A 22,636-nucleotide genomic window follows, 5' to 3' on the forward strand; every position below is an offset into this window, starting at 1 on the left:
AGTAATGGAATTCAAGAACTCCCATGATCTACCATCTGCATGCTGGGGAATCAGGAACTGTGGTGGTATGATTTGGACTGAGTCCAAAGGCCATACTATAGGGTGTGGGGTGGAGGGTGGGAAGTCAAGGGTGTAACTCCCAGACTGAGTCTGAAGTATAAGGAAGCAAGAGCACAAGGTCTGAGGGCAGAAGAAGGTGGGTGTCCCACCCAAGAAGAGAGAGAGATTTCGTGCTTCCTTCACCCTTTTGTTCTATTTGGATCCTCAATAGATAGGCTGATGGCTGCCCACACTTTACTTACTACTGATTGCAATGCCAGTCTCTTCTAGAAACACTCTCAGATACAACCAGTAATGGCTTACCAATTATCTGGGTACCTCTTTATCCATTGACATATAAAATGAACAGCAGCACTGTCTAAAATGTGACTGTTGAAAGGGGTGCTGGACATTCAAACGCTTCCCACCCAAGAGCAAGCTAACACGACTCTGGCTAGTCTCTCATGTTAAAATTCCAGAGAGGAGCTCTGATTACTCTAGCTGAGGTCCAGTTCTAGACCTGCCAGGGCCATTCATATGGCAGCTGGTATTGAGGAAGGGCTCCCAATGAATGAGAAGAGAAATTCTGTTCTGAGTCCCCAAGACAGCAGACATTCAGTGATTCAAACACATGATTGGGACCCGTGAACTGAAGCCATGCTCCCTTGCACCATTGTTGAGGTGATCAGCAGCTAGAATCGGTGGAATCACATTCCCCCACCCCACCATCAAGACCTTTTTGAGCTTATGTGGATTGTTAAAATCTGTGTAGGTAAAATGGAGTCCTTTGTCCACGGACATGACCTGGGAAAAACTGTGAAGTCTGGAAAATGTGTCCTTGGAGCGCTTCCCCTTGTTTTGACACATCTCTTCTTCTACACTCTCTACCACCACTCCCTGCCCTGCTCTGATTCTCCAGACTTAGCAATGGCTCCTTTGGGTGGGTCCTTCTCAGGAAAATTCCTTCTGGGTGGGTCACCTGGACCTTTCCTAGTCACCTGCCTCACCCAGGCTAGTCCAGGACCTCCTTCCTTTAACAGTTTTTAGCATTTCGTCAAAAGGATGGATCTAGGTTTGCTTAGTCTGAAGCTTATGCAGTTTTTGTGCCTTTTAAGGCAAAAAATAGACATTTGTGAATTAAGAAACCGTGTAAAAATGAGAGTATTTGTTTAGGTAGAAAAAAGTAATCACAACAAATTATAAAACTTAAAAAAGAGATAAAGACCACAATGTCACAGAAAAAGTGGCAGGACATTTTAATTATTTACCTCTCTTATAGTCACCTGTAATACTGCTCTCCCCCTATTTTATGATTTCATATTTATGTCTCAAGTGACATAAAAATGTCATAGTATATTCTAATAGAATGCATCCTGACTCAACGTCCCTTTAGTCAAATCCTAGAAATGCTCTTTGCCTTTTAAATGCCACCTGGGGCAATGTTTAGGGAAAGAGAGGGGGCAATGGCAAGAAGACATAACTCATCCAATCGTGGCTGAAACGTTCTGCTTTTCCAGCTTCTACAATGGCAGATCACTAGAAAACACACTGCCAGGCCCTTTGGTAGGTGGAGTGGGGGCTGCTCACTATAAATTCCCTGTGGACCTAAGCTGCATCAGGCCTGTGCTTGGCCCTGAGGTTGCAAAGGAGGATGGAAAACATTCCCTCCAGAGTGCTTCTGCCTGAGCTGTCTTAAGAGAAAACAGCTGGGCAGGAAGTAAGTGCATGTCCAATTGCTCCTCATTATTGAACTAAGGCTCTGCAGGTGTAGATGGTGGGAGGCTGGACGACCATTTCCAGGGTGGAGGGAACACGGACAGCATCCAGGGGAGAATACTCACTCCTTCCATGGTCTTTCATGCTTTCAAATCAAAAGCACTTCTCAGGGCACTTCCTTTTGGGCCGTCTCCAGGGACAGAACAATCCTGGAGTTCTTCCAGGTCCTTGGAGAGAAGGGGCTAGTTTTGCTACCATTTTTGGCAGTTATTTCTCTTCTCCCTCTTCCTTTTTCTGTTGTCATCCCTGTAAGTGAAGATCTCCTCTAAGTCCCCCACTAAGGACTCCAAGTACATTTCCTCTGGCTGTCTCCGGGCCCCCATAACCCCCTGTATTGGCCCAGATGTGAGTTCCTGCAGTCGCCTTCGGGCCTGGAAGCTCCCTGCCTGGATTAGGAGCCTGTCCCTACCCCAGCCCCACGCAGTTACAGAGTCACAAACACAGAGCTCTGTGAATGGCTGCACCCACTCCCAAGACCCGAGATGGTGTTTGTTTTATCAAAACGTTTTCAGCTTGGAAGCTGGTGGCTCAATACTAGACTGGCTCTGCACTGTGGGACTTGGACAAGTCCTTCTCCTTCTCTAGGGCTCAGTTTTCTCATCTGTAAAATACATGGTTGAACCAGATAAATTTTAAAAATCCCAATTTAAGATGTTGATGGAATACATGAGGAAGTGTCCTTTCAGCAGGACAATGGGGAGTGAAAGGGCCTGTGGGAAGTTTTTTGAGAAGCCTAAATCAGGAGTTAGGGTTCAAGGCACTTTCATTCTAGTTAAACAGGTAGAGCAAGAGGGAAATAAATTTGGGAATAAAATCATGTTAATATCATTAGACTAAGGTTGGGATAAACATTATCTTGGATTTGGTCCCACTCTAAGTTCCTAATAAGTAACTGCCGGAGATGTTGTAGGTTGTAAAGTCTAGCTCACAAATCAAAGGCCATGTACAGCTGGGGCAGTGACGCACACCTGTAATCCCTGTCACTTGGGAGGCAGAGGCGGGAGAATAGCAAGTTTGAGGCCAGCCTCAGCAACTTAGCAAGACCCTGTCTCAAAAAGAACTAGAGATGTAGCTCAGTGGTAAAGCGCCTCCAGGTTTGTTCTGCAATACCAAAAATATAAAAAGTAAATTTTAAAATGCTACGTACACTTGCTTATGTGCTAACCAATATCCAGTGATGAAAACATGAGAAACAAACATACTGATTTTGCAATGAGATTTCAGAAAACCTGAGCTAGTAAAACCATGCTAAAAATTGCAAAGACAAAAACTGATGCTGTGGGTGGAAGAGCTGATGAGGGCCTTGTCCAGGGCAGGGCTGGCAACTCTAACCCTGGGCAGCATGGACAGCTGCCTCCCTTATATGAGGTTGGAGGCCTCAAAGATCCTCTGACGGGCTCCCATACTTGGTGTTTACTTCAAGTTCATGTGGGGAGACATATCACCATTTACTTCAAAATAAGTTATTAAGTTTAAAAGGTAATCACTGGAGTAAATAGAATATTGACCAAACCTAATTCTAGAGTTTCACTCTGTCTGGAATTGCTCATGGTTTCTGCCTGGTCATTTCTTCCTCTGGAGTGACCCAGGTAATATGTCTCCCTTCCATTATTAATGGACTCTCTCCAGTGCAGAGCAAATACTTCTGCCTTGCCTTACTTCTGCCCCACCCTGGCTCTGCACAAAGACCATGCCAGCCACCAGGGGTCTGCAGTCACCTTGCCCTGGCCCTGATGACTGCCGGGTCAGTGGACGCACCACTGGATCTATGGCCAGAGCTGTGAGAATATATTTCACAGTGGTGATGTCAGGGGAAGGAAAGGAGCTGGTGATGGAGGAAGAGGGGACGGATTTGACCCCATGAGGGCAGCTGGATTTGCCCCAGTTGTTCATCTGCAGGGAGGGTGTGTGATGGGCTTTGCCACAGTGTTTCAGGTCTTCACCTCCTTGAGGTAGGAGCGCAATAAACAAATAAATAAAATCCTCTTTGTTCAACAGTGAATTCAGGGTTGGGGCTCTTGGGGCACCCGGGATTTCTCACAGCAGAGTGGCCCTTTCAAATTTAAGAATTAGCCAACTTCATCCTACATTGCTGGGGCTCTGCTCCCTTCCTGTTTCAAAGAGAGGTTCCTGTGACATCATGCTTCATCTAGCCACTGGATTGGCTCCAAGAAGGGGACTTCAATGTGATGACACAGGTGGGGTTGGATTCCAGCAAGTCAATCTCTGTCCCCAAGGGGCAACAGTTCCTATTTACCCTCGAGTCCCTCAAACTCCACCCTCCCAATGCTGGACCCTGTCAAGGGCCTGTCCTCCCCAGGTTCCTGGGTGCACAGGGCATATGGCCTACCTAGTGGGGCTTAGCGCTCCTTGCCCTTCATCTCATTTCCATTTACTTTTACCCGGAGAACTCAGGTGAGCAGCAACTGCTTTTATTTTTCAAAGTCTTGAGAATTAAATTAGGTAATGTTTATAAAGTGCTCAGTTCAGTGCCTGATACAGAAAATTTATTTTTCACACCAAAATAAAGTCATATTATTATATACATAATTTTGTACTATCCTGTCTTTCAAAATACTTTTTAAATGCTTTAACTGTGGCAAATAAAAATGCCCCCTTTAACACATGCAATGTGTTACAAATATCTTTTTATTTCAATAAACACCTTCCCACAATAGTACTTTGAGGACCTGATCATTTAGCATTCCATAGAATAAATATATTCTAATTTATTTAACCAGTTCCTATTAAAGGACTTGCTTCAGGTTTCTCACTATTATGGTGGTCAAGGTCATTGATAAATATGAAAGTTGTAAAACATTTACCTATTAAAAGATAGAAGAAAGATTGGAAGAAACGTTGAAACTTATTTCTGATATATATGAATGGTCTATATTATCTTCTAGGTGAGGTTTATCTAGTTACAGATAAAAAGAATCAAAGGTTAATGATTGTTCCTGAGTTACAGATTCATGATAATTTATTGGTCATTTACTTTTCTTCAATGTACCTATATTATTATTTTATAACTGGGAAAAATAAGAATCGTTTATGATGTGATTTTAGACAAGAGTCGAGACAGGTTTTGTGAGCAGTAACCTGTGAATCTGTGCCTGGGAGCAGAAGTGGGGCAGCTGCCAGTTGGCCTTGTGGAGCGGGCTGGGAGGGTTCAGTTTAAGGCTCAAGGTCCCCACCAGGACAACTGCCGAGTTCTACGCTTTGTAACTCCACCTGCTCTTTCTCTTTGTTTTTCCTCTTTGTGCTGACAGAAGAGTCCACAAAAACAAAATGACCAGGCATCCTGCCTCTGCAGCAGAACAGAGGGAGGACTGGAGCCAAGCCTCCCTGTCCATTGCCAATTTGGGGGTCTCAGGGGTCCATTCAGGGTAGTGGGTAGTAGAAAGCAGACAAACAGGCTTCCCTTCCCCACTAGAGGTCTTTGTCTTCTTTTCCTCTAGGCAGAGGCAAGCTTCTCACCCTTCTTGGCTGATTATTTAGCTGTTGGCTTCCAGGTCTCTAAATAACATGCTTCCATTTTAGGTGTTCCTGACTGATGTACCAGTATGAAGGATTATCATTTTATTTTCCTTTACAACCCTTCACTCCCCCAACATAGAGGCATCCTCTTTTCCCACCTTCCCCACAGAAAGCAGTCTTCAGTGTTTACATGAGAAGGATTATGATGCTATTCAGAATTGAAACACTAAGTTCCTTTATGCCCAGCCTTTTGTTTTCCCTGGAGTTAACATTTTCTTTTTGTTTTTAATGTGCTTAATATTTTGTGTGCTTATCTTTAACTCAGTTCTAAATACTCTGCCTTTTGTCTAAATCTCTTCTTTAAAGTTTCATTCACATCAAATTGTCTTTCAAGTTCAGCTGTTTGACTGACCATCTCCCTGGAGCTGTCTCCCAACTGTAATCTAGAATGGCCACTGTCTGCTGCTGGTGCTCAACTGTCAACCTGAGGTACCCCTTCATCCTCATCCTGAAAATGTACTTCAGTTCTGTGTTTATTTCCATGCCTTTTTCTTCTGTTTTGGTTTTGTTTTGTATTGATTTTGGTGGAATACATAATCTGGTATCTCCCAAGAGAGAAAATGTATGTTCTGGTATCTCCCAAGAGAGAATATTGTGAGACTAATATTGGGAATATTGGGAGGTAATATTGTGAGACTGCATTTAGAAAAATATCTTGATTCTACTCTCACAGCTGATTGACAGCTTAGCTGGGTATAGAACTTTAGGTTGGAAATAATTTTCTTTCAGATTTTTGAAAATATCATTACATTATCTTCTAGATTTCCATGTGAATGTAAGAAGTCTAAGGCCTTAGATAATATCCTCTCCCATCTCCACTCCTGGAAGCTGGAAGGATCTGCTTTATAATTCAGTGCTATGAATTTCTGATCATGTCTTATGGAATGAGTTAATTTTCTTCCATAGTACCTTATATTCAATAGTCCCTTTCAATATATAAATATTTGTTCTTCATTTGCTTTGAGTTTTTTTCTGAAACTCCTATTATTTGCACTTTGGAGTCTCTGTACTTTAACTTTCTTATCTTTTTAAAAATTATTATTTAACATCTCTTTGTATTTTTGCTCTTTGGCAAGGGGAAATTTCAATCAATTTTACCTTCTATGTCTTACCTTGAGTTTATTTCTCCAATAATTTTGTTAATTCTGTAATACTTTTTGTTCTCTGAATACTGTATTCCATTTTTATGCATACTGCTCTTGATGTATGAATATCAGATCTTCTCTTAATATCTCAATGACACATGCTTTTTGAAAGTTATCACCTCTTTGCAGGAGAAGTTATTTTATCTGTTTTTTATTTAGGCCTTTGTCATTCATATTCTCTTGGTTGTCTGGTGCCCCTTGTTATCAGCTGCTCATATGTACTAGTGAGGTCCTAAAAGGTTGACTAAAAGTTCAAGTCTGAGAATGGGTCTTGTTTCCCGTGACCTTCACTATAGCATGACATCAACCCAAATGCAGAGCTCACAATTCACACTGTAGTCTTAATAAATGGCATCATGGACTGGGGTGGAGTTCAGTGGTAGGGTGATTTACTTAGTGTGCCTGAGGTCCTGGGTTCAATCCCCAACACTACTCCTTCCCCGCCAAATAAATCATCACAATCTCCCTGGCGAAGCCCAATATTTGCCACCTCTTTTCTCTTATGCTCTCATATTATCCCCCAAAGAATCTTCTGGACTCTTTCCTGGTGGGAGAAGCCCTGGCTAGAAGTGTTCAGGAAGCCACTTCGGAATGTGAGCTGGGGGTTTCAATGTGCAGTCTGCATACATTGAATGAAATGTCCATATTTAGTATACCACTTCCAACTCTGCCTGTTTTCTTGTAACACAGAGATCCTGTGTTTTGCCTTTTCCAAAGAATATACCTCTTGACTTTCCCCAAGATGGGAAAACTGGTACTTTTAAAGGACTTTAACCTGTTTTAGCTGCATATTTATCCCGCTTGGAGAATCATTTCCTGAGACTTTGTGGGTTCTTCAGAGTGTTGGCATTTATGTCTTGCTGGCATAGGATGTTGCTCTCCAGGGCTGTTACATCGGTTACCGCTCTCCACCTGCTTTTCGGCTGTCAAAATTTTATTGCAATTGCTTCATGCTCATTTTCTTTATCCTTTGACTTTTGCTTCTAAAGTATATTTTAATGTTAAGTTTAGAGGGGTTTCAAGTGGGGCATGTGTGCAACCTGGTTTTTCTTACCCAGAAGTCAATGTCTTTTGGTGTGATTTTGCAAAAGACCCCTCATTTCCTTCATCTTGGACAGTTTCCAGCACTCTTATCCCCTCTACCCACTTATCTTTCTTGCTAAGTGACTGTGAAATTCTAAATTATGGAACTCTTTGCAAGATCTCCTTTCCTTCTAGTTCATGTGCCAAGACTATCATTTCTAAAAAAAGACAGACTGGTGTGGACACTGGCATCAAAGTCTTCTGAAGTACCTGTTAAAAAGGCACCTTCCTGGACCTCCCTGAGGCCTACTGCAAGGTCAGGACCTGTCAGGATTCTGGAAATTTGAATTGAATCCATAGATGATCTAATGCACATTGAAGTTAGGGCACCAAGAAAGACCAGGAGAAGGTGAGGGGAGGGAGAATTGTATGATGGCCTACTTTTCATGGCAGTGCATCATAAACTTGGGATAGATCATTGCTGAGGTCACCAACCAGTTCTGGTCTGCAGGGCAAAACATGTGGCAGGTGAACAAGAATTCCTCCTCAATCATCCTCATCAAGGGTGCAATCATGCTTCTAGTTCAGTTTTTATCTTAGAGGCTGCTGAAAATCTTTGTATTTCCATGTATTCCCTGGGTGCCTTAATGAAATTTGGAGGAAGCGTATCTGATGTGATTAGTCATTCTCCAAGTACCAGGAGAGCACCCCTTCTCTGTCATTGCCCAGCTCACTTCTGTCTTTTATCAGACCTTGTTGGTCTCTTTGCGACCTGCAGATCCACTAGGGAGGTCTACATGCTTCACTTCATGTCCTCTAAGATCCTAGAGTCCTATTTGCATTCGATTTCCTCCATCCTCATCCCTAGGGAATGAAGAGAAATAAGGGGAAACTGTTGGTGACAAAGTGGTGATGATTGAAACCCCAGGTCAACTCCATAGTGATGTGGAGCTGCAGCCTGAACTCTGGCACCAGCCTCTTTGCTCCCTGGGCCCAACCCAGGACCTATCCCTTCCCCCTCCTGTGCCATAATAACAGTAAGGTGAGTGTGCAAAGTACTGCATGGTTTGTAGAACACATAATTCTTATGAAACCACTTGAAGCAGGTATGCTCATGAGTCCCGTGGTCCAGGGGAGGAAGAGCAAGCATGGAGAGATGAAGTGGTACCTGTGTCCCATGGAAGCTACCTGGTGTCTTGGTGTGCTTGGGCCCTCCAAACAAAATACTCTAGACTGTGTGGCTTAAGCAAGAGAAATGTATTTCCTCATAGTTCTGGGGCTTGAATTTCCTAGATTGGGGTGTCAGCATGGGTTGGGCTCTGGTGTGGGCCCTCTTCTGCCTTATAGATGACCGCCTTCCTGCGGTGTCCTTATGCAGTAGAGAGCGATCTCATCTCTCTCTTCTCATAAGGACACCAATCTTATTGTGGGGACCTCATTCTTATGGCTTCATCTAAACCTAAATACCTCCCAAGGGCTCTACTTCCAAATGACATCAGGTCAGACTAGGGCTTCGACATATGAATATGGGCAGTGGGCACGAATATTGGGTCTGTAGTACCAAATGACATATTTCTGCAGAGGTAGGAATTTTGGTGTCTCGGTAAGTAGAGGAAGTGTTCACCGGTACCCATTCTGGGAGAAACATCGTGTGTGCATTTCCTAAGAGAAAGCTTCCTGGTAGGTCTGGAAGTCTTGGGTCTTCAGCTGTTGGAAGACCTTGGATGCTGTCTGTTTTCTCCTGTAGTCACAACTTCCAACCTCAATGCTGTATCATCCTGGACTGAATTCTGAGATCAGAGGTACTAGTCATCCTCCCCCTTATACCTTGTGGTTGCCTGCTATGAGGGGGCATTGGGATTCATTAGTGACTTTCAGAGTTGAGAGTCTCAAAGGGGGAATCAGATGTGTGAGTAAATAATCACAGTGGGTGCAGCAGGTGTAATAATACTGTTACATTCTAAGTGATGTGGTAGCAAGAAAAAGGGGTGAAGTCAGAGAAGTGGGGGCACTTGACAAGTGATAGAGAACCAGCTAGATGTGGGGATCAGGGGTGGGGAAGAACCATTGAGGGGAAAGGCATGCTCATATTTACTGAACACGTACTATGTTTCTGGCATGATGGTTACCTTGGTGAACAAGGTGACACAGTCCCTCAGACCTCTCAGGAAACCTTCCTTAACACGGTTATTCTAACTAGGGATGTCCTTGTGCTTGCAAAGCACCATGGAACTTTCCGTCGTAGTGCTTAACCAGAGTTTGCCCTTGTCCCTCTGCACTAGGGAATTGGCTTCTGTGGTCAGGACTGGTGCCTGGATTTGGTCGGCCGTCGTGCCTGAATGAAGTGTGAAACTCATGGACAGCAGGGACAGGCTGATGTGCAAGATACAGAAGTCAGGGCTTCTTGCTTCCCCAGCTTACCAAATCCTTAAGTCACTCCTGACTTAAGTCACTCCTGACTTGCAAAGGAGTATAGGAGACCTCAGGGGGACAGGTTGGACTTCTCAATACTTCCAGAAGGTCAGATATTCCCATTTATCACCCAAAATGGACTATAAAAAGAGGAGACAGATGTTCCATCTAATCATTAGCAGAAATTCTTTAAGTTGTTTGTTTTTCCCACAAATCCTGGTTATCAGTTGTTCTTGTAACAAACATCCTATTGCAGTTTGACCCTGTGACTCAGACTTTCTGGTCAGAATTCTGGTACTTCCTGGCTGAAGCCCTTTTGGGCCTTCCCCAGTATCAGTTTCCTTGTACAGAGAATGTGACCCTACTCACCCCAAATGGTTCTTGAGACACTAACCAGTTCTCTTAGGTTTTATTCTTTTCTTTTCTTTTCTTTCTTTCTTTCTTTCTTTCTTTCTTTCTTTCTTTCTTTCTTTCTTTCTTTCTTTCTTTCTTTCGTACTGGGGATTGAACCCAGAGTTACAATATTATTGAGTTATATCCCCAGCCCTTTGTATTATACTTCAGAAAAATAAAATCAGAAAAAAAATTTCAGACAGGGTCTCACTAAATTGACAAGGCTGGCCTTGAACTTGTGATCCTCTGGCCTCAGCCTCCTGAGTTGCTGGGATTACAGGCTTGCACCACTTCACCTGGTTTCAATATACATTTCTGAGTCTACAGGTTTTGACACTGGACCTCTTCTTGGGGAACACACAAGTCATTGTTGTAAAGGAAAATGATGTTTTCTCTTCTTCAGACTTGAGCATTAGAATTGGATGGTGAAGGATGGAGGGAGGAGTGGGGCCCACAGGGAGAACTGCCCATGTTTCTCTGGGGAGTAATAAGGGTGACCAGGGAGATTGGTACCCAGATCCCAGTCCATGTATGCTCAGACCAGCTCTTTCCATGATTGTTACACAAAGCTAGGTACAAATGAAATAGGGTGGGGAGTGATAGAAGGAACAGACAGAAAATGAAATTGGAGGGTCTGAGGGGTCCTTCCTGTATCAGACAGGTTGGTAAGCTCCCTTAAATCCTATCTGGGACCAGGTATAATGTGAGGAAATACCTGAAGTCCATACAAAGGCATGTAAGAGTTGTGAGTCATTGCTCAGGAACTTATTCCCAATCAAGTTAGAAGTGTTCATGTGTTGAAAAAAAACAAGAATGAAATGAAGAATGAGGGAGAGAGATCTGAAGTAGACCCTACAATAATACTAGGAGGTGAAGCTTCCAATGTGATTAGTAGATCAGTAAGAGCAAGTCCATCCCACAAACACAGGTTATGACACCACAGGAAGATAGCCGTGCATCAGACTCTAAACTTAACCATTAATGCCACACTTCAAGTACATACCTACTGTCAATTTTAAGAACTAGAATGGTAGAAATAATGATACCTAAAGAGATGTCAAGCTAATGCTGTGAAGTGCTGAGAGGCCAGGTAGATGCCACAGACCAAGGGGTATTGGCAGATGCAAAGACGTAGTCATAGACAGCCCAAGCATGTGGATTCTGACACAGAAGAAAACAGAATAGAAAATAAATCTTAGTCCACCTGCAAGATATGAGGGTGCCAAAGAGCAGTGAAAAGATCTATACTTTAACATCTGTTATATAGTGGAGACATTAAAGAAAGTGTCCTGATGGGAACTACTTTCTCAGAAAATGATAAAATAATGGAAATTACTGCTGGCTGTTGAGCTCTGATATACTGCAGCCATTGAGTTAATGCACATTTCATTTGCACATCTTCACAGTTGCTTTGGGGAAGAGAACTATTATTTTACTGAGGAGGACAATGTAGCTTGTAGGAGATGAGTGATCAGTCAAGAAGTGCTTCATGGTGGAGCCAGATTTAAACTCGCCTTTGGTCCACTGCTGTTAGTCAATGTCAAAAGTCAGCGAGAAACCTGGATGGCGAGTGAGCAAGGACCTGTCCTGCTGGCTGAGTCCTGACTTGGGCCTCCATCCTTTGTCTATAAAATGACAAGGCCAGACTAGATAAGTTTCCGAGAGTCCTTCTGGGCCTGCAGTGCTGTGAGTTTTTCTAACCAACGCTCGGGGTTTACGGGAGATATCTAAGTCAGAAGACGCAAACACAATAACAATGGGTCACACTCCAGGGCAAATTTAAGAAATATGGATTTCCATCCTGGTGGCAGATGCAATGAACTGTGACATAACAAAGAGTACTGAGCCGTAATCCTGGTCACCACAGGAGACAAATGGTAGAACAATGGAAACCTAGTAACGAAAGGGAGGGCTCACATCCAAACATGGATCAGAAAAGCACATAAAGAACACAGCGGCGCATTACGTAGATCTACGTACCGACACCTCTCTGTCAAGAGAACTGGAGTTAAAGTCTAGGTCAAGAATCTGAAAATACAACTGGTCAAGAAAAATGGGTACTGATAGGAAGTTATGGTAAAGAAATGGGATGAGGGCTGGGGTTGTGGCTCTTGGCAGAGTGCTTGCCTAGCATGTGTGAGGCACTGGGTTTGATTCCCAGCGCCATGTATAAATAAATAAAAATAAATAAATGTCAATCAACAACTGAGAATATATTAAAAAAAAAAAAAAAAAAGAAATGGGAAAGCCTAACAAAAGGTGGAAAGGAGGGGCAAGAAACATGGAAATGGATTCTAAAGGTCTGAGTTTAGAATAGTGCAGGAAGGGCTTATTGATACAGTGTGAGAACTAAAAGTATGACGTGGTATTACACCAAAGCAAATACATAGAAACAAAACCATCTTGCTCATAAAGGAAAAGACTAGTGGCTAGGTGCAGTGATACACTCCTGTAATCTCAGTGAGGCTGAGGCAGGAGGATCACAAGTTCAAGACCAGCCTGCAACATGGTGACACGCTACCTCAAAATAAATATAGGATGTTATGTAAACCAGTGGTAAAGCAATCCTGGGTTCAATCCCTGATAAACGCCACCCATTCACCCCCACAAAAAGGATATATAGCAATTATTAAAAAAAAAAAAAAAGCGGGCTGGGGAGATAGCTCAGTCGATAGAGTGCTCGCCTTGCAAGCACAGGCCCTGGGTTCAATCCCCAGCACCGCAAAGAAAAAAAAAAAAGCAATAAGCCCATGGAGTATATGATCCCAACTACATATAATAATCTTGAAAGAAAATAACATGAATAATTAGAAAGCTGCAGAAGGTCTCTCGGGTCCTCGCTTCCAAGATGACCATAAAAAGAAGGAATAATGGTCGTGCCAAAAAGGGCCGCAGCCATGTGCAGCCTATTCGTTGCACGAACTGTGCTAGGTGCGTGCCCAAGGACAAGACCATTAAGAAGTTCGTCATTCGAAACATTGTAGAGACTGCAGCCGTCAGGGACATTTCCGAAGCAAGTGTTTTCAATGCTTATGCACTTCCCAAACTCTATGTGAAGCTGCATTACTGTGTGAGTTGTGCCATTCACAGCAAGGTGGTCAGGAATCAATCTCGTGAAGCCAGGAAGGACCGAACACCCGCACCCCGTTTTAGACCTGCTGGTGCTGCCCCATGACCTCCACCAAAGCCTATGTAAGGAGCTGGGTCCTTAATGAGTGAAGAAAAACTATCTTCTGGAAAAAAATAAAATGGGAATTATAATTCATATAGCATGTTGAGTGTATCTACAGGCTTTGTGTTTATACTACATATTCAAGTATGTGGTACCACAGTTTTCATGGGGAACCTTAAGTTTTAATTCTTTCGAATTCAATTCTTGGCCTTACTAATTTGCATAGCTGTATGCAGCATGGAGGGTTTAAGTATATGGTGAATGTTGAGTTAATTCCACCTGTATAAGTTTAAGTTGGCACCCTGAAATTGAGGAAGCAGCTGGGAGTTTGGCATGTATGAGGCCCTATGTTTGGTTTGATACCCAGAATCAAAGCCTGAGCTCTCAGCAATTTAGTGAAACCCTGTCTCTGAATACAAAATGGGAATGTAGCTCAGTGTTGGTGTTCATGGGTTCAATCCCCAGTACTGGGGTTGGGGAGGGAGTGACATGTTCATAGTCCCTAGTGGACGACTTTATTTGGAAAGTCATGATAAATAGCTTCAAACAAGCTTGTGGGGAGTCAGGCATGGTAGTACACTCCTGTAATTCCATTGATTTGGGAAGCTGAGGCAGGAGGGTGGCCATTTTAAAATATTAAATATGGGTTGGGGATGTAGCACAATGGTAGAGCCCCTATAGTTAAATCCCCAGTACTATATACACATTTTTTGAAACTGGGTCTTGCTGAATTGTTGAGGCTGGTCTTGAACTTGGGATTCTCCTGCCTTATCCTTCCAAGCTGCTGGGAATACAGGCATGCACCACCACACCCAGTTTACTTAAAGCTTTTAAAACTAGCTGGGTGTGGTGGTGTGTATATGATCCTAGTGACTTGGGAGACTGAAGCTAGAGGATGGCAAGTTTGAGTCTGGCTTCAGGAATTCAGCAAGACCTTGTCTCAGAAAATGAAAGGATGGGGTGGTAGCTAAGCAACAACCAAAGGTATCCTGAAAGTGTTCCTAAGAAACAGCTGTAAACTCATGAGGTTAGGGACAATGTCTAGTTGGCCAATAACATTGTTTGACATACAACCAGTGCTTACCATTTTTGGGTGAATAAGTAAACTCAGTCTATGGATAAGTCAAGAGATGAATGAAATAATCTATAAATAAGAATGACTTGTACGATTTGAACAAAATGCCTAGAGTACTAAAGCCACACCTTCCAAAAGCATGATTCAGATTAGAGTCCAGGAATCTGTGTTTTAACAGCAATGTGACTGCTAAAATTGGTCTGTAAATTATACCTTTGAGAAATATTTGGGTCTTTTGTATGTATCCCCAGCCCTTCCAAGTCTTGCTTTGAACATATTTCCTACCTAAGGCTGGAACTACAGGTACACAACACCATGCCTGGCTCTGCTAAAATTGGTCTGTAAATTATACCTTTGAGAAATATTTGGGTCTTTTGTATGTATCCCCAGCCCTACCAAGTCTTGCTTTGAACATATTTCCTACCTAAGGCTGGAACTACAGGTACACAACACCATGCCTGGCTGTTTACTTTGAAAAATACTAAGCAGTTAATACTGGAGGAAAAGACTGATTTGTTTACTCTGGTTTACAAATATAAACATGTAAATCATGGTGTTATTTCTGTCATGGTTGATTGGTGGTTCAAGTTCAAGGGAGAAGCTGAAAAAAAAAGGGGGTTAGGGATGTACCTCAGTATTAGACACTTGCTTAACATGATGCTAGGCCCTGTGTTCTACCCCCAGAAGGGCCGGGAGAGGCTGACAGGGTCTTGAACAAGAAGGGCAAGTTCAGAAGGTAATGGAAAGTGACTGAGTTTTCTTTCATTTTTTTTTTTAATTGTAAACAAATGGGATACATGTTGTTTCTCTGTTTGTACATGGCGTAAAGGCATACCATTTGTGTAATCATAAATTTACATAGGGTAAAAAAAAAAGAAAGCTGCAGAAGTATTTGAAATTTTTGAAATATTCTCTTAAATATTTCTCATGTGATGAACTATTGCATAAAATAATAGAAAATATATTTTTTAAATAAAAATAAAGCTCACCATCCTAAGAGTTGTTATAAATATATTTGATGGTATCAAAATTCTGTGTCATAAATAGAGTTTATGGACAGAGAAAAACGGACATAAATTTACATGAACAAGTGCACATCTTTCGTGGCCTAATGAATTACAAATTAACATTTGGGATTTCTTTGCATGCCTATAAAACTAGGAAAAAAACCCAAAATGATAGAAAAACCCAGTGTTGGTATCAGTGGCAGCAAATTCAGCACTGAAGGCAGGGAAGTGAGAATTAAGGAGTTCCTTCCCTTCTGGAGCCCAGAAATAAAGAAAGAGTCAAGACAAGAAAGGGTAGTACACACAATGGATTTTTTGTGAGCATAGCATAAAGAATTAAAGGAATCACTGAGGGTATTAGAAATGGTTAGTATGTGAGGACAAAGGCATATGTACATACAGAGAGTGGTCACTAGAGAATAGCAGTCCCCTGACCCACAGGACACACAGTCCAAGATCTTACAATGGTGTAAGTAGAATATTTTCCTTTCTCTATCAGATGCTCAGATTTGCAATTTTAAAACAAAGAGAGGTGTGTGTGTAAAACACACACACATTTGTGCACAGATAGCACCTCCGGTTGTTCCAACCCCAGATGCACAATATTCTCCATTTTACTTTGGAGCTTTATGGGCTGGATCTTGGATCTAGATCCTGCCTGCATACTGGAGTTGCCTAAGGAGCTTGAAGCACCCTTGCTTGTCTGGAACGAGGTCCAGGCATTCACTGTCGTGTCCAGCCAGGACACAAAGGCCACTTAGGCAGCAAAACTCCTTCATGAACTTTTCTATTTCCCTTACACAAGACTTCCTCAGTTATCCTCCAGAATCATCCTTTATGCAACTGCTTGAAATCCTGATTCAAAAATACCCTTCTAGTATTATTTTTCAAAAGTGCCTGAACTTAATTGGGTTACAGATGCAATTAGATGCTGGAGTTCCAATTAAGATGCTCTCCACCCCCTCCAATTCTAATGTCCAGAGCAGAAAGACTAGGTGACCTGACAGCCTGGGACCATCTAGTGTGTGAGCATTGCTGGAGGGTGGCTTGGAGCTTGGGTCTTCCTCCAGGGCAGGCAGGCTGGGTAGACACTGCTAGAAATTCTCACAGAGAGCAGATGGAGAGGCCCACCAGGAGCCTGAGGGGGAACACACTTGGGGATGGCCTTCAAATCTGCTCCATTCTTGTGATAAGAGCCTGAAGGCAAAGGTCTGGGATGACCCTTAGTTTCTGGTACAAAAATGGGATGTGGAAACCCAGATTTTAGGCTGTGCAGATGTTTATCTTGGGGAATGTGAGAAGGAGCTGTATGTGTGAGCTATGCTGTGATCTAGGGTCCAGGCAGAATTCTCGGGGGCTGAGTTCAGGGTAGGGGGTGGAAAATGACCCCATTGAGCATGTTCAAGACAGGGTCTTGCTAAATTGGTTATGGCCTTGCTCAAAAGCTAAGGCCAGCTTTTTGAACTTGAGGTACTCCTGCCTCAGCCTCCCAAGTCACTGGGATTACAGAAGTGCATGACTGAACCTGGCTCTCTTCTAGCTTGGCATCTCCACTACTGGGGTTGGGTATGGTGATCTTTCCCCAGCCACCTCTCCTACCTGCCCAAAGTGTGACATGATGGACTACCTTGGAGCTTGGTAGGAGTTCCCTGAAACTGGGGAGAGCAAGGGTCTTGTGTTGCCTCTCTGCTGAGCTCAGCCATGAGCTCAAAAGGCTCCTCCAGGGCCAGGGACAGGCCTGTGTGGGAGGATCTCAGGGAATAACTGCATTCTCCCCTTCCTCCAGGCTGCCCATTCTCCAGGGAGGGACCTTTGCTTTTGTGGCGCCTTCTCTGGCCATGCTCTCTCTTCCATCCTGGAAGTGCCCAGAGTGGACACTCAATGCCAGCCAGGTGAACACCAGCTCTCCTGCATTCGTGGAGGAATGGCAGAGGAGGATCCGAGAGGTAAGGGGGCCAGGGGAGGGCTGGGTGGGAGTGAGGAGGTGGTAGATGGGGATTCATGGTCCTTTCATTTGCTCAACCTTCATTAATCAAACTCCCTGCCAGGAGAGATCCTGGGCTTTAGGAAGTGATGGGTAAAAGGACAGAGAAGCTAACATTCTAGTGTTCATGCTCCAAGAAGAAGACTCAAGAGGGAGCCATAGTGCATAAGAGCAGGAGGGGCATGGGGGCTGCCAGGGAGGAAAGCCTGGACTTGAAGAAGGCATTCTTGGGGACACTTTTGCATCTTTTTTTTTTTTTTTTTTAGTTGTAGATGGACATAATGTCCTTCATTTATTTATTTATTTTTATTCAGTGCTGAGAATCGAACCTAGTGCCTCACACGTGCGAGGCAAGCACTCTACCACTGAACCACAACCCCAGCCCCCACTTCTGTATCTTTTAAGGAGGAAGAGTGCAAGTGACAGAGACAGCTACATTTTCTTTTCTTTCTTTCATTTTTTGTGCTTGTAGAGTCTCCTAAAGCAGGAGTCAGCAAATTTGGTTCTTGAACCAATTTCCACCTGTTTTTTTTTTTTTTTTTTTGCTTGTTTGTTTGTTTTTGTTTTTTTAATATGAAAAGGTATATGTGGCAGAAACCACATGTAGCCCCAGATTTAAAATATTTAAAAGAGTAGCCTTTTACAGAAAAAGTTTGACAACTCCTGCTCTAAAACACAGAGGCCAGGGCAGGGGCTTCTCTTCGGGGGTGCTAAGGCAGTCTCCCATCTCCACTGTTCTTTCCCACCTTGAGGAGTTCAATGCAATGGGTCACAAAACCAGTATTCTTTCATATTTTTTGCTCCCTCTGCTGGTCAAATATTTTTCACCTATGCTGTTAATGTTCTTTCAAGTATCCACCTCATTTTCTTAATTCATTCATTGGTTGGTTTTATTCACCAGGTCAGCCTATTGGGATGGAGGGTGGCTTCTGCATTTCTCACTGAATTATATTGATCTGCACACTTGTCCAGGCTGGAAACCACTGATGGTCAGCAGACCACCTGTGTATCACGGTCCAGTCACAGATGAAAGCAACGTGATTATAGCTCCAAAGGAGCGTTATGACTCCCAAGGTTCAGGAAGTCACAGAGGGGATGATGAACAGCGATTCTGTTCTGAAGAAAAAGTGGTTGCAGGAAAGGCAGCAAACTGTGGTGTGTGCAGGATGTGGGAAGGGCAGGGATGGCAAGTTCAGTTTTCAACACCCGAGACCAATTTAAACCTCACCTCCCAGTATCATGGTAGTTGGAGCTGCACGGAACCATTCACAGTACCAACACATAAAAATGATGGAAGAACTGTATTTTCGAACGCATACTTGAGCAGAAAGCCGAGGAGGAATGACTCTTTCTAGAAACAAGGATGGAAAGTGTAGTCAGAAGCATGGGGCTTACAATGGTGGGGTGAGGAATCGAGCCAGACACAGGACAAAGGCTGGAAGTTGGGTCACGATCAGCTGGGGTCCTGTGGGGCTTCCCTTTCAGTGAGTGGGGGTCTGTGATGGTTCTCCCCTCCAGCCAGGGACAAAGGAAGCTTTTCCCCTGCCCAGGGGACTGTGGGGAGTGTTGGGATGTAGATCTGCCTGAGGGTTTAAAACTTCTGTTCTCAACACATGAGTGTGGTGGCAAGTTTCCCAAGCTCAGGAGTGGAGACAGGTCCTGTCAACAAAATACCTGTGGCTCGCAGCAGAAGAGGATGTAAAGTCACTCTGGAGGGAATCTTCCACTTTCCTCGCTGCACAAAACTCCCACTGGGATAAAACAATCCCCCTGAAGATGAGCCCAGAGGTGTAAATGTCAGCATTTCACACAAGAAAATAATGTATTATGAGAGAGACTCAGCAGAAACAAGAGGTAATTGAACAGTGAAAGGCTATTAAATCAACATGATTAAGTTAATTTAAAAGGATCAAGAGTCATTAGAAACCATACTACACACAATAATTGAAAGAAGAACAGGGAAATTTGAAAATAAATCCAACAGAATGTTAGTAATGAAAAGATATAGTCATTGTAATTTAAAAATGCATTTAATGAACAAATAGCATTTATACACAGGGAGATTAATGAACTGAAAGATTATATAAGGAAATAATCCAGAATTCAGCACAGAGAGATAAATAAATAGGAATATTAAATAGAGAATAAGAAAAAAAATAGAACAAGATGTCTTCTTGTATCTAATAGAAATTCTTAAAGGCCATAATACAGAAAATAGTATTAGGAGACAGAACAGCTGATCATTTAGAACAGATGAAAGATCTGAATTCTCTAGAAAAAAAAGCATATGAAGTCCCAAGTGGAATAAATAAAAGTAAATCCACAGTGAACACCTCATAATGAAACTGCTACCCCAAATACGAAGAGAAAAATCTTAAAAGCAACAAGAAAGAAAAGTGCCCTACAAAAGCATAGACATTGGAAATTCTGCAGCCTTCTCAGTAAGCAACCTCAAAGGCTGGAAGGCAATGGACTATTTCCAAACTGCTGAGAGAAAACACTGTCATCCTAGAATTCTATACCCAAGTGTAGAATTCTATATCATACAAGATTGATGACAAAAATCAAACATTTTCAGTGAAACAGAGATGCACAGAGTTTATTCATCACTGACTGTCAATGAAATAACTACTAAAAGATATTCTTCAGGCAAAAGAAATAAATCTTGAATTAAAGAGTGGTGGGAAAGAAGCAATAGTGAAGAACCAACCATGTGGTAAAAGCATAGGTGTATTAGTCAGCTTGGGCTGCCATCACAAAAACACCATAGACTGCATGGCCTAAACAACAGAAATGTGTTTCCTCACAGTGATGGAGGCTGGAAGCCTCAAATTAGGTTGCCAGCATAGTTGGATTCTGGTGAGGGCTCTCTTGTTGGCTTGCAGACAGGTGCCTTCTAACTACGTCCTCCTATAACTTTCCTGGACGCATGCAGGGACAGAGAATCTTCCTTTTCATATAAAGGCACCGATGCTGTCATGCAGGCCTCATTCTCCTCACCTCACCTAAACCTCATACCTTCCAAACCTCCATTTCCAAATACGATCACATCGGCGCTAGGCTTTGATATCAGAATGTGAAACATGGCACAATTCAGTACATGGCAGTAGGTAAATCTAAATAAGTAGTAAGTGTAGGAAAATACAGTACAATTCATAATGATAATCAATAACAGTGGGAAACACTTGTCAATAATGGCATGGAAAACAAGATGGTGATAGGAGTTGAAGTTTTTTATAGTCATTGTACTATTTGGGAGGAGGAAAGAAAATTTTATTTAGTGTAGACTCTGTTATGTGAAATATTGATACGAAAAAGTTAAGAAAAATTTCTAAAAGATTATTATAGAAAGTATGACATCCAAACTGGTAAAGAGAGGAAGTAAAGTAAATTCATTCATCCAAAAAATCAAGGATGGACAAACTGAGGTCAAATCTGGCCTGTCGCCTGTTTTTGAATAGCCCATGAGCTAAGAATGGTTTCCCACTTTAACTGGTAATTTTAAAAAGCTCAAAAGAAGAATATTATATCCTGAAATGTCCAAATTGCATGATATTCAAATTTCAGTGTGTATAAATTAAGTCCTATTGGAAACAGCTATGTTCATTTGTTCACATCTTGTCTGGAAAAGTTGCAACAAGCCCGTATGGCCACCAAGCCTGAAATATTCTCTCACAGGTCCTTTACGGAAACAGTTTTCCAACCCCTGCAATAGCCAGCAGGAGAACGGAAGACTGTAGCGGCAAGATGTTCAATACACACTGAATTGTCACAAGTCATTTCATCACCATGACTACAACTGATAAGGAATCTTGAAGCCTATTTCCTGAAAAGTTTCATGTTAAATGAAAATGTACAACAGACCATTGGAAATGCTGGAGAGAAGTGTGAATTCAGGTCTCTCCTCTCAGTTCCTTGGGGCTCCAGATTTGCCTCTGCCCTGCCTTTGAAGGCACCCGGAGGGGTGACCAGACCGAGCAGCGGGATGAGCAGCTCGGCCTGTTCTGGTGGCCTGGGCTGAGCCGAGGCCATTCTCTCCCTTCAGTTGCAGGGTGCCATCATGGTTGCTTCCTGTGTCCAGATGCTTGTGGGATTCTCAGGCCTCATTGGCTTTCTCATGCGCTTCATTGGCCCCTTGACCATTGCTCCGACCATTTCCCTGGTGGCCCTGCCTCTCTTTGATTCTGCAGGCAATGACGCTGGAATCCACTGGGGCATTTCCTTCATGTAAGTACTGTCTTGGGAGGAGACATCTAAGCCCATCTGAGCTTTCTTGGGTGGGAGATCAGCTGTTGAGAATAATAGGAGTCCAGGATATCAGTTTTCACTGAACTGTGCAAAGAGTGGCCTCAGCTCTTAAGCAAGTTAGTCTAGAGAGAGAGAAGACTTGGATCTGAGTGCCCATGATTCCAGGAGGCAGCCAGCAGGCATCAGAGCTATGTGCATGTGGAGGGGGGGTGATGACGGTCAGCTGGGAGGATCAGGAGACTTCATGGGAAGCAGGAAACGAGGCCTCAGGCTTTTAAACAGTTTTCAAGGGGCTTGGGAGTGACACTTGCACTCACTCTGCCTCTTGTGGTCTGAGGTGAGGTGTGGGGATCATCAGACCTGCATCAGGCATGCCTGGGAGGTATGACCACCCGTATGGGCCACAGTCTGTTCCTCTCAGACACCCCAGGAACAATGGCCTCCTATCCCACTGCTCCTCTTCAGCCACCAGCAACTCCAAAAGGAGCTTTTCAGAGATGGCAGGACTCTGCCTGCCCTGCAGAGAGGGGCCAGCTGGAGCCCCTCCTGGTGAGGCCGCTGGTTCCAGAGACACCTGGTGGCTCAGCTTCCTGGGCCACCCTCAGAGCCTCGTGAGCCCCTGCCCAGAAGAGCCCCGTTTTCCAGGTTGGGTGTGGTTGTTTGTTTGTTTCAGGACCATCTTTCTCATCGTGCTGTTTTCCCAATTCCTGAAAAATATTGCGGTGCCTGTGCCTGTTTTTGGGGGAGAGAAGAAGTGTCACGCCTCCAAGTTCTACCTGTTTCAGGTCTTCCCTGTAAGAAGTACCCCTCACCCACCCTCTTCCA

At 43.3% G+C, this 22,636-nt stretch overlaps 2 protein-coding genes across 6 annotated transcripts in view; both read left to right on the forward strand.

Annotated features, from left to right (window-relative positions):
* Positions 1-22,636, forward strand: part of LOC306667513 (solute carrier family 23 member 2-like) — an 83,423-nt gene that overhangs the window by 49,820 nt on the left and 10,967 nt on the right. For all 5 annotated transcript variants that reach the window (XM_079150198.1, XM_079150199.1, XM_079150197.1 and 2 more), the window contains exons 4-6: positions 17,366-17,525; positions 21,609-21,790; positions 22,485-22,605. In XM_079150198.1, the coding sequence (XP_079006324.1) occupies positions 17,418-17,525; positions 21,609-21,790; positions 22,485-22,605 (411 nt within the window). In that variant the 5' untranslated portion in view covers positions 17,366-17,417. The remainder of the gene's footprint in view (positions 1-17,365; positions 17,526-21,608; positions 21,791-22,484; positions 22,606-22,636) is intronic.
* Positions 13,154-13,574, forward strand: LOC306668958 (small ribosomal subunit protein eS26-like). The gene has a single exon (XM_079152668.1). It carries the CDS (start codon positions 13,174-13,176, stop codon positions 13,498-13,500), a length of 327 nt encoding a protein of 108 aa, XP_079008794.1. The 5' UTR covers positions 13,154-13,173; the 3' UTR covers positions 13,501-13,574.

This window comes from Sciurus vulgaris (assembly GCF_902686455.1).
Source record: "Sciurus vulgaris genome assembly, chromosome: 8".
Classification (NCBI taxonomy): domain Eukaryota; kingdom Metazoa; phylum Chordata; class Mammalia; order Rodentia; family Sciuridae; genus Sciurus; species Sciurus vulgaris.

Excerpts from the sequence above, each read along its gene's own strand:
- LOC306668958 (XM_079152668.1), top strand. The coding sequence starts at position 13,174 with ATGACCATAAAAAGAAGGAATAATGGTCGTGCCAAAAAGGGCCGCAGC.